Here is a 17,963-nt window from a genome sequence, read left to right on the forward strand (position 1 = left end):
ATTAGTGTTGGTCTCTGTCAGCAGTCATGCAATGTTTAGCTGCATGAAGTCAACTTTGGTAATAATTCCTTTGTTCATAGGTTCATAGGTTCATAGGTAGGTACTAGGTTATCTGCCCAAGGGCATTTATAAGCCTATCCAGAGTGTTGGCTTTCGCTGCCCCATTGATTAATTAACTGATCCTCTGTCAAGCAGAGCAAATGAAGTGATACCAGGGGTGTATTTTCTGTTACCCATCTACTCGTCAATGTTTCTCTTGAACAGTGTTAGTGAGGGGCTCTGCCTGATGTAATTTGGAATTTTGTTCCAAAGCATGGGGAGTCTCTGTGACAGGAATCTATCCCTCCAGCATGCTCTATTTATTGTTGTGGCGAGGTTTAGCTCACTAGAGCGCGTGGCTCGCAGTGACTTGGATTTCTTTAGGTGAAGCATGTCCATCAGTTCTGAGTAGGACATGGCTTTGTAAGTCAGGCAGAGATCACCTCTGAGTAAGCAAAATGCCACTGAGCACAGCCAAAGTTTATTCAGTCGGGCTGCATAGGACATATGTTTGAGACCAGTAATCCTCTTGGTGAGGTACTTTTGTGGTCTTTCCAGCTGTTGGAAGTGTCTTGTGAGGTACATCCCAAATGGGATATTGTACTCTATGATGGGTCTAATGAGTGATGAGTAGAGGAGCACTATAACCTCATTATTTCTAGATGCAAACACTTTAGTAATTAGATGGGCCACATATAAGTATTTCCTAACTACTTTGGCAATATGATCGAGCAGAATTTTTTGAAATTGTTCTACAGATTTCAGATACTGCAACAGATCTTAGCAAAGCTCTGATTGTGTGTTCTACCAGAGACAGGTGATCAAATGTGATGTAACTTTATAACCAGCACTGAGAGGATGGGAACTCACAAATCAGCCTGTTTTGTTTTCTTTGGAACCTGATATAAAAATCTATGACAGTCATCACATTTGTTCAGTTAGCTGAGTTCAGTTCAGTCTATTAGAAGTTCATCACCTTGCCTTGTGGAAGTTAGCATCTCAGCAACTAATCTTATCTTGCTGTATTAATTAAATTAGCTAGATAACAGTTATTCTTTAGACAGTCAGGAAATACAGTGAAATTAGTTAAGAAGTGTTCTTCTGCATCTATTTGAATCTATCCAACTGTGTTATTTTTATTTCTCCTGTGATTGAAACTCTGGTGATTATTGTACTTAGATATTTAGTATTCTCATGTTCTTCTATTTTCTTATTTATTATTAAATATTTTATACATTTTGTTGTGGCTGGTCTTTTAGACAATACTTTTAACATCTTGAAAGTACTTGTACTTATTTTAGTGATGCCATGGCCACTCTGCTATGGTTACACTCTGCCATTTATATTAGTATTGATTTTACTCAATTGGATACACTTGTAAGAGCCTGAGAGTGGTTAACTGGTGGCAGCATGGTTACCTTATATTCTGGGCAGAAGGTGTACAGCTAGTAAATCTGTACTATCTTTTCCTAGGGTTGTGTGCATGTGAAATACAAATGCCCAGGTGTGGGTGTGTCAGCTACTTGGAACTGGGGCATAGTGTTACAAAATGACTTTTGTTTGGGATCTGGAGAAACAGAGTGTCTAGTCCCAGGTCTGGAGCATGTTCCCTGTGTTCTCTTAGGGGAAATTGTGCTTGATGCAGAGAGCTGCATTTATAAATACTATGTAAATCCATTCGTGTTCTTAGTGACTGTCTCTCACCAGTGTCAGTGGTGAAGATCGAGGCTCCTTGATTACTGGCTTGGAATAGAGAGTCCATCACAATTAATATAAATGTTATGTTACTATGGCTAGCAATAAACATTTTATTATGGCTATTATGTGGAAATGAGGGTCTGGAATGAGAAGGCATTGATTAGGATACATACACTGATTTATTGCTTCTCTTCTTTGTCTGTTTGTTTTTCTCTATTTCTGTATTAATTCTAGATATATTTTCTGTTTGCTATAAATCTACCACTGCAAATATACATTTACTAATGTTTTTTTTCTAATGTTTAAGAACTTAGAACATGTATTTAGAATTTATGTTATGCATTTCTTGTATATGCAGTTTATGTCATATTAGTTTTTTTACGCTGTATTGTTGTTCTCCTGGACTTTGGTTGAAATGGATCCTTTTGGATCAGTGCCCTACCTCAAATACCTGATAATACATAAATAAATATGCATTTAGAAGAAGTGATTAAAATACAGATTCCATTAATTTATAGATGTCTGTAAATAGATCTGTGTTGCAGTTTGCAAAATTTTGTGTGTTATTTTCTATAGGTCCTTGCAGAGGTCGCCCATCAACTGCACCACCACCACCACCACCTCCTCCTATGAGGAATGACTTTCCTAGTTCTTTGTTTAGAGCACCTTCTTATCCTTTACCACAACCACCATCACCACCAGTGACACCAGTTCCAAACACGATGCACAAAAACATTGGTAAAATATCTCCAGTCCCTCCACCTCCACAAAGAGAGTCTAACAGAAGAACACCACCTCCTTATCCATCAACGATACCTCCAGAGTCTCAGGTTTCTCTGCCTCAGGCTTTACCTCAGATTGACCTTAGAGTGCAGCAGGTACAGAAACCGTCTGGTAAGTATGATTAACATAAATAAGATATACGTATACTTCCATGTGTATTAGGTGTTTCTTATTAGTTTGCTAGACCTGAGATATAGTTATGAAACAAATGGTTCTGCCAGAAGTGAAATATATGACCATGGCTTCTCCACTTAAATTTTACAGTGACTAAAACATGTCTTTTTTGCATAATGTATCCTTTTTACAATTAGTTTTCATTGAAAACTTTAATTTGGTTAACTGAATAAACTCAGGTTGACCTTTGGCTATTTTACAAGACAGTTTTGAAGTGATATCAGTAATGACTTTAGAAGTTTGGTTAGACCACTAAAGCAACTCCTGTGCTCTTCTTCAGGAAGTGCCATAGGATGCTGAACATTCATCAGAGCCACCATCAATTCAGGCAGATGAGATTTCAGTTTCCAATATCATCAGAAAGACAGCACCTCAGAAATGCAGTGGTCTTCCTCATTCTGTAAAAAGGACAGTCATAGAATTTGAATCAAATGCCAGGCATAAGGGTAGAACACAAAACCTTCTGATTTTCCCACAGTTAAAAAGGAGAGTGTTTTGGCCTATTATGTTTAATTTCTGAAAAAAATGCACAGAATTAGGTTGCATGTACTTTAAAATGACTGTTCTGTATATGCCCCTTTCAAATAATGTTTTCTTTTTTTTCATTTTGTCATATCTGCATAATGACAAGACAAACAAATCTTTGCTGAATAATCTACATGCTTTCACTAGAAGCCATTTCCAGCTTGACAAACAAAAAATAGTTGTCATATTTTAACCTATTTATGTTTCCTCAGCATAAAACCATATCATGTTAAGAAGGGCGGTAGCTCTTGTGGGTAAGATGTCTGACAAAAATCAAGATGTAAGAGATTCCTTTCACACAGAGGTGGGATCCTCATTCTTATTTGCCACAGGCTAATTTTATTTATTTCAGAAAGAGGAAGTACGGTGTTACGTTGTTAGTTACACAATCTTTGATCATCATATTTGTCGACTGCATATTTCAGTAGTGTAAAATGTGTTTGGCAATTACGAAGCCACTTTTTCTTCTTACTTAATCCGCATTGCACACATAAAGGGATATATACTGAAGCAAGCTGATTCAATAGACATCTTTCTCAGAAGCTAAAGTATGGCTATCAAAACACCTGCTCATACTTAACCCTAATTAAACAAAACTTATGATCTTCCAACCCACAAGATCCTCTTTCTCCCTTACTTCTTTCTCCATCACTGCCAATGATACAATAATCTTTCCTGACTCACAGACAAAACTACTAGAAGTCACAATCAATAACAACCTAAAACTTGACCTACATATATTGCAAACTATTAAAAGGTATACAAAAAAAATGGGCACCTTGTATAGAAACAAAAAGTATCTAACTGACACTACTAGGGTAGCCATTGCAAGACCCCACCTCCAATCAACACAAACTTTATGCCTCCCCCAATTCTCATTAACCTTAAAAAGACATACCTAAAAAAACTGGAAACATGCTTTAATAAAATAGGTAAATTTGCCAGTGATTGTCTACACTACATCCACCATTGTCATACCTTAACAAAACTGTCCTGGTTAGAACTACCTTAGCTGCTACCCTACAACCAGCTACCTATGACACAAACTTGTATACCAGCCCAAAAAAAAAAACCCTGCCAGCCCTACTAAACATCATTCAACCCCACACCACCAACTGTAGCTTACGTTCAGCAAATAAATCTCTACTACAAGTGTCCAGATCCAACAATACCGGAGACTACTCCCTAGTCTCACACCAATTAGCAAAGCACTGGAACTCAGTCCCTCATTCCATTAGGTCCACATTGAACTTCAACCTCTTTAAACATGCTCTAAACAGTTCCAAACTGAGTCTTCACTTTGTTCCTGCACCTGTCCAGGCTGGGTGGCTACATGAATACCTGCTTATCCGTATACATCTCCCCTGACTGCCTTGAACTCTTCAGCTCTTTATCCTGACCATGTATTCAACAACTGCTGCTATCTAAGCTCCTAACATTCTCTGTTCGGCTGCCTCTGTATATTATGCTATGGCTATACTCACTTCACATAATCTGTCTATTGTTCCATAGAAATAACTTTTTCTTATAATTGTTAAGTGTAGAAAACTAACAAGCTGTAAAACCAAAACTTGTATGTTATGAATTGTTAGTTTAGACATTGTTCGTGCTGTATGTGGAGCTTTTCTCCTAAGGCCTCCATGGAAAATGGGTTTGTATCCCAGTCGGACTTTCCCAGTAAACAAATGTAAAATAACATAAAATAAAATAAATAGCTTACCAGAGAGACTTTTTATGTACTACAAAGCCTTCTGAATTGTGTCAGTGGCCTTTCTACAGCATGAACTGAATATCTGGTTTCACTGAATGCTGAGGACTAAATGATTTTGTTCTGAAACCAAAAGTTAAACAAATGCCCCCCTCCAAAAAAATGAATTATTTAAACAATCTAATGTTTTAGTGTTATGAATAAAGAATGTTAGTATGGTATCTGCTGAACTCATCTTAACAAGGGCTATACCATGAATTTCATCACACTGCAGTTTAATGAAATGGAATTTGTCAGCTTTCTTAACTGATCCCCTGTTGAAGACACAGTGCTAGGGTAGTTAGCTGTTGCAGATATGATGCTAGAAAAGTTGCCTGTTGAAGATTTGGTGCAAAGGTAATTACTGTCACAGTGCAATGGTAATTACCTATTGAAGATACAGTGCTAGGGTAATTTCCAGTTGAAGATATGGTGATAGGGTAAATATCTGTTGAAAAACATGCTGTGCATAATGTTGTAGCTGTAACTCCCAATTTGTAGACTGTTGTTCCTTTTCCTCGTATCTACTTTAAGCCTGTCTAATTCTGCTTTGGGCACGCTAAAACTGTGCTTAATGTAACTTTGCCGAAGTAGATGGACTAAGTACTGTTTATTGGTATTCACTGTGAATAGTTTAAATGGTGACCAGATTACAGCTGCTGTGATAGGGATTCTTATATTAAGTTAATTATGCAATTTAAACCCTGTAGTAGTTGATAGGATTTTATAGCCATAGTGCTTAGCCAAAATTAAGAACTGTCTGATATTATTAATCTTAGCTTTTTATGTATTGTAGCTTCTTTTGTGTTCATTCTGCAGCTACTTAAACAGAATATCCGTCTCACATTACATGCCTTGAGCTCAGTACGGTAATTTCTTATTTGTCTCCTTCTAATCTGTTCCTTCCTGGTTTTTTTTCCCTTAGTTCTGCTACCACCCTCAGCTCTAAACTACAAAGTACCCCCCCCCCCCCAAGGTGATTGTAAACACTCAGATTCCAAAAAAAAAAAACACCTGAAAGCTGACTGCAAAACCTGCTAAAACATTTTATAAATAAGAAAGTGTGTATAAATGTTTTTTCCTATTAATCGGCTGTTCAATATGCAATGTTTTTTTGCTTGAATAGTTGTTTTAATATTATATGTTTTTACACTTGTAATCGGTATAGTGTGCACACACCCTGCCCAAGTGTGTCAATCCTCATCACAGCCTAATTTAATTAAGAATTGTACTTGCAGCAGTTTCTGATTCCACTGTGTTTAGTTAAGGAGGAGTACAGAATGACTTTAAGCGTATATTCTTTAATGCTGTTTATGTAACCTTATACCCCACTACCATCCTCCCAGTACCTAACTGGCCCCATAACAAGAATTTTAAATCGATTTGCTGCTGTCTCACTGATAGTAGTTTTCTGAGCACTTACCTGAAGATTCTTGGTGTCTGGGGTGTCAGCCCACTCCATTCGCCCTCCGAGCTCACCCACTACCTGTAAATTTAAACCTATCCAGATCACACCCCTTCATCTGTTAGCTCTACCCTCCTCATCCATAGACTCCATCTCTCAACATATTTCTATTAATAATGCATTAGCACCTTATCTACATACTAGCCCTAGTCATATTATTCGTCATAATTCTACCTAGTCAAGCCAGACCAATAATTCAGTATTCTAATTAAAAATAACAATGTCTTACCAACCTTCAATACTCTCCAGCCTACTCATCACATTTTACCTTCTCACATGCTACCAACGTCAACAAATAGCCATAATTCACTCCCCCACCAACCCATACTCTACCCTTCCACAAAACCCAACAACCAATTATATAATTACTCCACAAGTATACAAGTACTCATCTGCTGAATTTTTTCTCATATAAATATGTTTAATCAAATAATATACCAAACCCATTCTTGAAATATACTAAACTCATAAGCAAACTTAAGCACCTATTCCTAATCAACTCACTACCACTAAAACAAAGTAGAGATATACACTGACCACAACCCAGGCCTTGTCCCCACACAACATAATTTCCTAGGCTGTAACATCCCACTTGCCTCAAACTTCACCAGTATACAGATTACCACCTCAAATCTCCTCATCATGAATTTGAACTTTCGAAAAATGTTTGAACAAAATTTATTTTTATTTAACATTTGTTCACTGGTAAAGTCTGACTTGGAATGAGCCAATTTTCAGCAGAGGCCTGTTGAGAAATGCTCCAGAAGCATGTCTTTGTAACATGGGAGGAAAACAGGCACCTGGAGGAAACCCAGACAAATGCAGGGAAGACATTCAGACTCCACACAGAAGGCATGCCAGCCAAGAATTAAACCAGAGGACCTCTGGCTGTGCGGTGACAATGCAAACCACTACACCACTGCACCAAACCTCTGAATTTCATACAACCCTTACCCAATATAGGCTTGATATAGCTATACTAACAGAAACCCGATTAACGCCACACATACAAGACAGAGAGATACCCATGGTTACAACATCCATAGGCTAGACAGAATTCATATGAAGGGTGGGGGGATAACTAACCTTAAACTGGAAAGACTACTTTGTAACCAATCAGCCCCCCCCCCCCAAAATTTTGAAATCTTAATCTCATGCCTCGAAATTAACTCTAACAAACACATTTATCATAGCAGTCTACATTCCCTCTGGAAATAACCCAACCTCCATCAAAGACCTCCTTTACTGATGTTTATCAACATGTAAGCAGGAAACCATAATAATGGGAGATTTCAACTTAGAATGGGCTACCTGCATTCATGACAATCCATCCCATTCCGTAGATCTATACAGGTATTGCCAAATGATTCAAACTCCAACCAGAATTGACAAACACAGTAATAAACAATCTATACTAGACTGGTCTCTTATAAATATACCCTCCCACTACTATCAGTCAGGCTGTCTCCCAGACAGTCTAAGTGATCACAGACTTACCTGCCTAATTCAACATGATCACAGACTTACCTACCTAATTCAACAATGTAGTTATCCTCCCAAAAATATTACTTATTAATACATAAGCAATAGAAGAAAATTCTCACTTGAAGTACTTAAAACCCTTTTGCAAAACTGTGACTGATTTCCACTCAAACTCCTCTACCTCGACACGGCTGTCCAATACTTTAATGATAAATTTATCAATATCCTAAATCAACTAGCTTCCCTCAGAAAAAAATGTACTAAATACAAACCAATTCCTTGGCTCACAAAAGAAACCAAAAACCTCCTTATTCAAAGAACTAGAGCCTGGTATCATTACAATGACACAAAAAATGAAACATCACTACACAACTATTGACAGCTCCTAATCTAGCTAAAAACAAATTAAACATGACAAAAAACATATACTACACTACTGCTCAAACTAAACATTGGAATAACCCACAGAAATTCTGGCAAGCCATTAACTGCCTGCTAAAGTCTAAACACACCACAACCTCTGCTCCAACCTCTACCAATACCACTGATAATATTACTTCACAGTTCAACTCTTACTTTTTCAACTCTATCTTATCACTTGTAAAAAACAAAATGAATACCCCTCTATCATAACCTACTTATACTTTAGATTCGCTCAACTCCTTTTCAGTTAAGTCTATACAAACCAGCACCATAAAAAAAATTATTTCTAAACTTCAACTCATAACCCTCACTGCAGATTAGCTTCCCAGTGACCATCTGAAAATTTCATCAGACGTGATTTCCTTCCCAGTTTCTATCCTTATTAACCAGTCCATTAAAGAACAATACATCCCAAAACTCTGGCAAACCACTCATATTATCCCACTACACAAATTTGGGACATCTACTGAACTCAGAAACTATAGGCACATAGCTATTCTCCCTCCTTTTGCTAAGATCCTTGCAAATGTGTTCACACACAACTACTGCAATATCTACTACATAATAACCTACTACCTCCTTCCCAACATGGGTTTAGGCCTAAACATAGCACCACTACAGCCTCATTAGCTTCAATAATTCAATTAACCAGCTCAGAAATTATGGTCACCATGTCTCCTCTGTCTTTCTGGATGTGTCAAAATCTGTTGACACAGTTTCCCACCAGACACTTCTCAACAAACCAGCCTATCTAAATCTATCTAAGTCTACCCTGGTATGTTTTTTTAACTATTTATCAGATCGCCAACAAGCAGTGAAATAGAATAATGAACTACCAACCTCTGCTAACTGTCTCATAGAGGACTAAAGCTCTGGGTTGTCAAATGAGCTACTTCTTGTATCAAGTCCTCAGGGTTTGAATCTTTCCACCTTTATTTGTCTCCTGTATGATTTTGAGCAAGTCATTTGGGGCTTTGGGGCTATTAGAAAGTAGGCTAGGATCCTTAATCTTCTCCTGAACTGCATCGTTAGTAATTACATTAAGTATATGTTTTGAAAGCTTTTGCATCATTCCTAGAAATGTATGCAATATCTGCCTGCCTAAAGGCTTTGATATTTGAACAATGGCCTGGATTTTCCTGATCAGGATTCAGTACTTCCATCATTAGAATAGAACTCTTGCTATTTATAGTGTCTCTATCTGACTTGAAATTATGTAGTTCTAAGCTATCCAGCAGTTTGTTTCAGTCTGTTATCCTGCTCTATTTCCTGCCTAAAACTACACCAACAGATAATCAGCTATGTTTATAGCACCATTAAAATCATTAATTATTTGTCCAGCAGGTCTTGGTGATAAGCAAGTTTAAGGAGTCACTGTATTCTTATTGTCTTTTTAAATGTATACAAATCAGAGCTGGCTTCCTCTATCTCCGTCTGCAAGAATCTCTAATTTGCATTTAATGCTGGGAAAATATTAGACTTTATCATTTTCAGGCTAACATCTTCCTAGGCTGTAAACACTGCATAAATCTCTATTTTAATTACTATATTCACATTTTATAGAACAATATAAATATAAATTGTGTCTATTTACTTTTAACAACAGTAAATATACTATCCCTGATTCTGTTAGCTCTAATTGCTTTTAGACATTTAAGTTATTCATTTGATTTAATTCCTGCCATATTTCTGTAATCAGAGATTCCAGTTCTTTCGCAGGAGCACATGCCACTTACACAGCATTAAGATTTGTTTGCATGAGATGCTTTCTGTTAAACTTCACTGACATATAAATAAATCATGCTTTTGCTCTGAAAAGTTTCTGAAATGCCTCTGTCTTAGGACTGATTTTCAATAGGTGCAGTTTTTGTTTTTATCCTGTACCTTCATTTTACCATTTTCAAGCCTTGCAATACTAAATATTAGAACATGTTGCTCATTTGAATGTTATGAATTAAGAAAAGAGACTTTACATTTTATTCTGATATTTGATTCATCAGTTTTTGACCTAATAGTGAGACCCAACAACTCTCTGTTCAGTACTAGCAAACCCTACTAATTAAAAAAATATATTTATATAAAATATTACACACTGAACCTATGTCTAGATTAAATTCAACATTATCTACAGTTAGTTCTCAATATTTCTTGCGGTAATCTGTTCTCCATTCTTTTCAGATTGTTTTAGATGTATTTTAGACTTTATTATATCAGATGTTTTCATATTAGTTGAGCCAGCAACCAGCACTTATTCATGTTTCTGTTCAACAGCATTTCAAATAACATCCTTTCTTTTGCTTTCATACATCTTAGAGAACTATTCATTTCTAACACAGATTTTACAGTGATGATCAAAGAATAGATGATGCCTTATCTCATGTTTATAAAGCAAATCTCCTACATAAAACATAATTAAAACTATGTGAACATTTGTCTAGCCTCCATTTTGATTCTCAGGTCTATTTATCATATTGTTATTACTTAATTTATTTCTCATTTCAGCCCTGTTATTTCCCTCACATTTACCATATGCATATTATTTGTCTCAGTAAATTTGATAATCTACAAATTTTAATTACTTTATCAACATTTACAGCTTTTGTGTCAGGTCTGTTTCTCTTAAAAGCCTATCTCTTATTTCTTTATTTCTAGTTGCATAAATTATTCTATCTCTTCCATGAAACCCCAGTTCTTGTGTATGTGATGCACAAAAGTATGTCAGAGACACATTAGCTGCAATGAGGAAAGATCTCATTATAAGCTAATTTGCATGTTTCTGAATTGTAGTTAACCACGAGTGCAGATCAGCCCTTTCCATTGGTGGTTAACAGAAGTGACAGCCACATCATGTTACCACAGACAGTCCCTTCATTCACTCTCCCAAACATATACACACAATGTACACATCCAAACGCACACATACATATGTCTGATACCCCATATCTACACTTGTGTTGTGAGAACATCACTAATGTCTCCTTTTTCCTCACATAAATCATGGATGACTGTAGTCATTAATGCTAGACATTAAAGATTCATACTACATATCCTTCATTAAATACATGCTAGTGCAAAAGCTATTTTAACAGCTTTCTAAGAGTAATGCATATGAAAGATGTTCCCGTGTCTTTGTCCCACTACCACTATTGACATTGCACACATTTCTTGTATTATGCAGTTGAAAAGTATGCTTTCTGTTCTCTGTCCCTTTCCTCTGTAACTAACAAACTGTGGAAGATATTGCCTGAGATCCTCAACATATATTTGAAAAAACTCCATTTGCTGTAACTTCTAAGTTAATGCAGCAAGATCATGATTGCACTCTTTCTGGCAAGTGTACAGGGTTCAATGCTGCATTCAACACTTTTTATTTTATTTTTTTTTTACTTTTAAATCTTAACTTTCTTATTTCCCCTATATCCTGATATCCAGTGGTGGTGCAGAGATCTAATATCTTCAGTGGGTGGGTACAAGGCTGGAATCCACTTAAGTGTAGGGAACATTCTTTATCATGTCCCTGGCATCTAGCTGTTCCCCCATTGTTTTAGTTTTTTATTAAGTGCCTATATGGCACAATATATAGACTGTCCTTGGTATCTCTTGCATTATGTGTAAGTGCTGTTAAGGCATGATTCTCACGAATCTTCCCTGGTGTCTAGTGTCATCCTTACCCTGTGTGCTGCTAAGGCATGATTCATAGGTACACAGGTGATTACTAGGCTAATGGCACAAGAGTCGTTACAAGCCTAGCCAATAATATCCAGGATATGACAATATATATCTTAATTTCCCAGATATGGGATGGAATAGTATCAGGCTAGTGGGACTTTGGGTGTTGGAGCCCTGAATCATTTTACAGGCTGCCTCTGTCCATAAGTGACATGAGCAGTACCCTGGGACTGAATTTATGGTTCCCCTTCCATTTGTCCAAATTCTTTTGAAGGGAGTGAGGAATAGGCTTTGTTTTAGTAAATTTATTATGTAGATGAGGTAGCCTTTGGGATATGACTCTGTCTCTCCAGCAAGTCCTGTTAGAGTCACAAATGAGGTTCAGATCCATGGAATGTGTAACGTGGAGCCTGTTCCAGAGATTACCCTGTCTCTGGAACAGGTTCCCCCTCCATGTGAAGTAGAGTTCCTTCCTAACCCAATTCAAGTGCAATCTGGACAGTTGGATGGGGAACATGAAATTCATTCCTGGTTTGGCACCTGTGTTTCTAATGGACACAGGCAACCTGTAAACCTTGCTACACTTCTCAAGGGTATCAGAACTTGTCAGGTATTTGTGATACATGACTAGGCTTAAAAAGACCCTTATGGTCATTAGCCTAGTAAACACCTAAGAACCTAGGAACCCTTGTATAGTTTGTCTTGTAAATATGTAACACTTTCATCAGGACTGGATCAGAGAATACCTTGTAGGTCAGGCATAAGTCACCTCTCAATAAACAATATGACACAGAGTAAAGGGATAGGGCCTTTAGTCAGTCTGCATAAGATACGTCTATTGCTTTGTATTTTTTTAGTGAGAAGCCTCTGGGGCTACTCCCATTGGTATATGTGCCTGATTAGACACATAAATAAGGGGGCATTGAACTCAATTTTGGGCTTGATGAGGGCTGAATACAATGGCACTATGACTTCCTTTGAACTTGAGGCCATGACTATACTTATAAGTGGAGCCACACAGAAGGATTTCCACATTACTGTAGCTATCTGTTGGTTAAAGTTTAGGTTACTATCTATCGGTGTTCCTAGGTCTCTCACAACTGGGTCTACTTTTAGGGGCATGCTGTCAATATTATAACTTGCAGCGATATCTGATTTATCAAAAGATATGATTATGCATTTTTAGCATTTAGTCAGAGACCATTTTTTTGGCAGCAGTCGTTTGTAATTTTTAAGCCTGTTTGTAGGATGTGAATATCGTTTGGGGATTCAATGATTACTCCCGGCTTTCAGTTATTGGTGAACTTAGTGAGCCAGGACCCCATTGGCCTTCACTTCAAGGAAATTTATACCAAACAGGAGGGGTCACAGCACTGAGCCCTGTGGGACACCTCTAGTAACAAGTTTCATATTGGAAGTGGATTCACCTATTCAGACATGTGTCCTGTCAGTGAGCCTGTTTGCTATCCATCTGATGATGTAGGGGCATGCCTAACTCAGTAAGCGTATCTATGTTCTCTGAGTGGGGGATTGTGTTGAAGATTTTGCCCAGGTCTGGATAAGCAATGTGTACCATTTTACCCTTATCCATGGCCCTGATGACTTTCTCAAAGAGATCCACCAGACTGAGCAGGCAAGACCTCCTTTTGACAAAGCAAAATTGGATCTGGCCCAGTGTTTTGAGATTTCTTATGTCATTATCGACTTGATCAGTTGTCTAATTTGTTTGTTTAGACTGGTGAGTGTCTTTTTGCACTGTTTTGTCTGTTCCATCTTGGCTTTTAAGAAGATATTTGTTTTCCTTTTGTTGACTAGCCTATTTATGCTAGGGATCCACCAGGGTGGTTTGTGTTAGCCCTGGTGTCTAGTGTTTCACCCAATCTCTAAGTACCACTAATATATGTAGCTGAAGAGGCATCCCTGATAGCTAGTGGTTCTCCACTCCACTTGTTTTTGTTTAGTTAAATGCCTTTAAAGCATGCAATATGGAGTATCCCCAGTGTCTAGGCATGAAAAGTTCTCCACAGTGTCTAGCGTTTCTGCCCGGCCCACATCTGAAGACTTATCCCCGGTGGATAGTGATGTCCCCAACCCACATATGAAAACGTATCTCTAGTGGTTAGTATTTCTCCCCAGCCCAGGTCTGAATAGTTATCCCTGGTGGTTAGTAGTCTCCCTGATCCAGTGTTGCATGCCTTGCTCATTAATCTAGGGGGAGGTTTGACAGCCATCCAGTGCATGCGTGCACACACACACACACACACACACACACACACACACACACACACACACACACACACACACACAAACTCACCTACACCCTGCCTAACCCCCTTACTGCTGACTCCAGTCACACACATACACTGACGGTTCTACCTGACATAATCGACACGCCAGAAGACCGACAACGCAATCACTGAAACCACATAACCGACAGTGCAAAAACACGAAACCCCACATGCCCGACAACGAAATAACCGACGGTACACAAACACAAAACCTCATACACTGCACACACCACAATCACAACAATCAACAAACAAAACACATTCCCTGTCCAAAACCACACACACAACACAAGCACACCAAAATCCCTACAAACCCACACTAAACCTCACATACACAACTACCTACAACCCTAACCCAAACCCTAACCCTAAGGTCCGTCACTATCGCATACTCAGCTAACCCGCGCCCTAACCCTAACTCACTTAACCCGCCCCTAACCTAAACACAATCACTACCGCACACTTACCTGATCCGCTCCCTAACCCTAACTCACTTAACCCACCCCTAACCCAAACACAATCACTACCGCACACTTACCTGACCCGCTCCCTAACCCTAACTCACTTAACCCACCCCTAACCCAAACACAATCACTACCACACACTTACCTGACCCGCGCACTGACCCTAACTCACTTAACCCACCCCTATCCCCACACACCATCAATATCCACACTTACCTTACTCGCACCCAAACGTCCGTCACTACCGCATACTTAGCCTTTTCCCATGTCGGTGTTTTCATCCATCGCGTCGGTCTTCTGACTTGTCGATCTTCTGGGCCTCGCGATTCGCTTGTCGGTCTTCTGGCATTTCGACTAACTCAGGTAGACCCACACTGACATATGCAGGCATTCATACATATGCAGTCATTAACACTAATTGTCCACTAAATCTCCCAGAACGTACCTCTTCTGCATTGGATGAACACAGCTTTTTGACTGTATTTATTACTGGGAAGTGATCTAAAGTGTGAACAACCATGCTAAGTTATGTAGTCAACTAAGTCTTTGAATTGCTCAAATGCATAAATAACTTCCTACAGTCAGTTCCACAAAAAAAAAAAACACATGGTTAATTAGTATTTCTCTCTCCAGTCAATGCCTCGTTAGCATTTAGCATGACTGCAGGGAAGGCCCACCACAGTGCCACATGTCTTCATGTATACGTACCATGGTAGGGCAGTCTGTGAGTGTGGGAAGATTAATGGGAAGTGCACTCATTCTCTGTACATTGTGGTAACCTTTCTGAATTCAGGCCTGTAGTACCCTGTGCTCTTGTAAAGGTCACTGCGTAATAAATTGTAATTTATTACTGGGCCCACAATAATTCTTGGCTTCCTCTCTAAATACTGTTTTGTCTTTGCTGACCTCATAAATAGCAAAAGAGCTAAATACCTTTAAGACTTCATCCCCCATCAGTTTGGAGCAATGTAACACATCGTATCTTCTCCAGCTTCATGTCTATTGCACTGTCAGAAAAAAATCCATGTTGTGGATCCAAAGCTTCAGGATTTCAGCCAAATGTTTTCTAGTAAGAGTTCCAGTGATGTTCATTTGAGATACATTTCTACCATGAATTATATTTCTCCAATTCCAAACACTGTTGTCTATACTGCAGATATATTTTTTTAGTTCCTGCAATAGATTTCTTCACTTCTGATACCATGTGTTATGTTGCTTGAAAATAAATATCATAATGGCGCAGAGGTACAGGTGTTGTTGTTGCCTCACAGCAAGAGGCTCTCCAGTTCAATTCTTGGCTGGGGTGCCTTCTGTGTGGAGTCTGCATGTTCTCCCTACATTCCTGTAGGTTTCCTCCAGGTGCTCCAGTTTTCTCCCATGTTACGAAGACATGCATTTGGAGCATTTCTCCACGGGCATCTGCTGAAAATTAGCACATTCCAAGTCAGACTTTCCCGGTAATCAAATGTTAAATAAATAAAGATATAGGTGATGTAATATGTCTTCAGTGAGGTATATATTCAAACTAAGACCTTTGATCACTGTAAACAACTCATTATCAGCTCATTAGCATTAAATCTAAAATCTCTGTATCCAACACTTCTGCTGTGTAGACTTCTATATTACATCTGTAAGTTTGCAGAGCTATAGAAAGATGGAATAAGCATTATACTAGTAGCCCTTTTCTCTGAGGTCTTGCAGTCCTGAAGTTATGTGTAGTTGCATCAACACGGGGTCCTCACAGAGGTGCATTACACCCATCTGTATAAATGTGATGGTTTATTCTCCAGTTACCATTCATCAGAGAATTCTGCAACATTCTAATAATTTATTTGGCTAGGACTGTTATTTCAATATTCACTCTGTTATGATTCAGTACTCCTACTAGACTATTTTATCTTTCATTCCTTATCGGCCTGAAATGACCAAGGATAACGAGAGTTAAATTATTCTTCATTACTATAGCTTAATTAGCTGATGATTTTCAAAAATGATAAAACCATATTTTGCCAGTGATACCAAAGACTGTAGAATCCTTAATCAAATATGCTCTTTGGAGGAAATGTTTTTGCGGATAATAATATGAATACTATTGGGCTGGGCAAGTCAGGAGTTATGCCAAACAAATCACAGCAGTGCTAAGCAGCTTATTTCTAGAATATGTTCTACTCAAGTCTCATGAATATGCGCAAATACATCACAGTTTAAATATGTGAAAAAATAATCTACTAATTATCTCTTCATGGAGGGTCTTTATGCATGCATATATCTGATTTGCTTTCTTTTTGCTTGTTTTTTTTCTTTTAAGAAGTATTTCTTTGACCTAAAGTATAATATACATACAAACAAGATGGATCTCCTGTCATCAGGCAGTGAAGAAGTCATTGCAAATCTGTCAGATGTGCTGAACATGCAATTATTCTGGATGTTGTGTGGTGGTAAAAGAAAACACAGATGGTTTGCTACATGGGGTAGTCCTACATACTATAGTTCTGAAGGTATCATACTGGCATTATCAGCAAATATTGCAAGGCAGTGATTCTTGGGGGTTCCCTAACATTCCATTTTTTTGCTTCTATTTTACAGTTCCAGTTTCATGTTGATGCTAAGTGAAACACAGTAGCTAAACATTAAAAACTTTCAAAGCTGTTTCACAGGTACATTGCAGTAGTTAGAACATTTTCTTTTCACTAGCATAATTGTTTTGTTTTGAGAAGAAATGAGTTGTGAATATTAAATTATTTTTCTCTCCCTCACTCAGTTGCGAGGACCACTAAGATCAGTGCCTCATTTATTTATCCTACATTGCTGCTGGCCTCCAACAGTTAAGTGAAAGTAAATCCTTTGTAATTTTTGCTCCTACCTGTTTTTTTTTTCCCTTTGTTCCTCTTATAAATTTTCAGATGCTCTGGTTGACATAAATCCCACCTCTCTTCTCACCCATAATTGCTTCACAATGTTTTCTTTCACACTCATATTTCCATTGTGTGTCTAGTTTGCATTCCTGCCATCCTGTCCTACATTTTATCTTCTTTCACTGTCTGGACCTCCTTTACTGACTGATTCATCTTTACTGACCCTGCTGTACACTCCCTCGTTTCCTTTTTCCAGTATTGACAGTTTCTTTTTCTCATTCTTTCTTGTCACATTCTTTATCTTTTCTCTTCTCACGTTACTTTTTTTCCCTCATACTTTTTAGCACAGTG

At 38.1% G+C, this 17,963-nt stretch overlaps 1 protein-coding gene across 1 annotated transcript in view; it reads left to right on the top strand.

Annotated features, from left to right (window-relative positions):
- The window catches only part of LOC122795977 (formin-like protein 20), a 76,851-nt gene that overhangs the window by 48,532 nt on the left and 10,356 nt on the right, over window positions 1-17,963 (top strand). The window contains exon 4 of the mRNA XM_044064459.1: window positions 2,314-2,631. Within this exon, the coding sequence (XP_043920394.1) occupies window positions 2,314-2,631 (318 nt within the window). The remainder of the gene's footprint in view (window positions 1-2,313; window positions 2,632-17,963) is intronic.

The sequence above is a fragment of the Protopterus annectens genome, chromosome 2.part2, assembly GCF_019279795.1.
Source record: "Protopterus annectens isolate FY-2018-M chromosome 2.part2, PAN1.0, whole genome shotgun sequence".
Classification (NCBI taxonomy): domain Eukaryota; kingdom Metazoa; phylum Chordata; order Ceratodontiformes; family Protopteridae; genus Protopterus; species Protopterus annectens.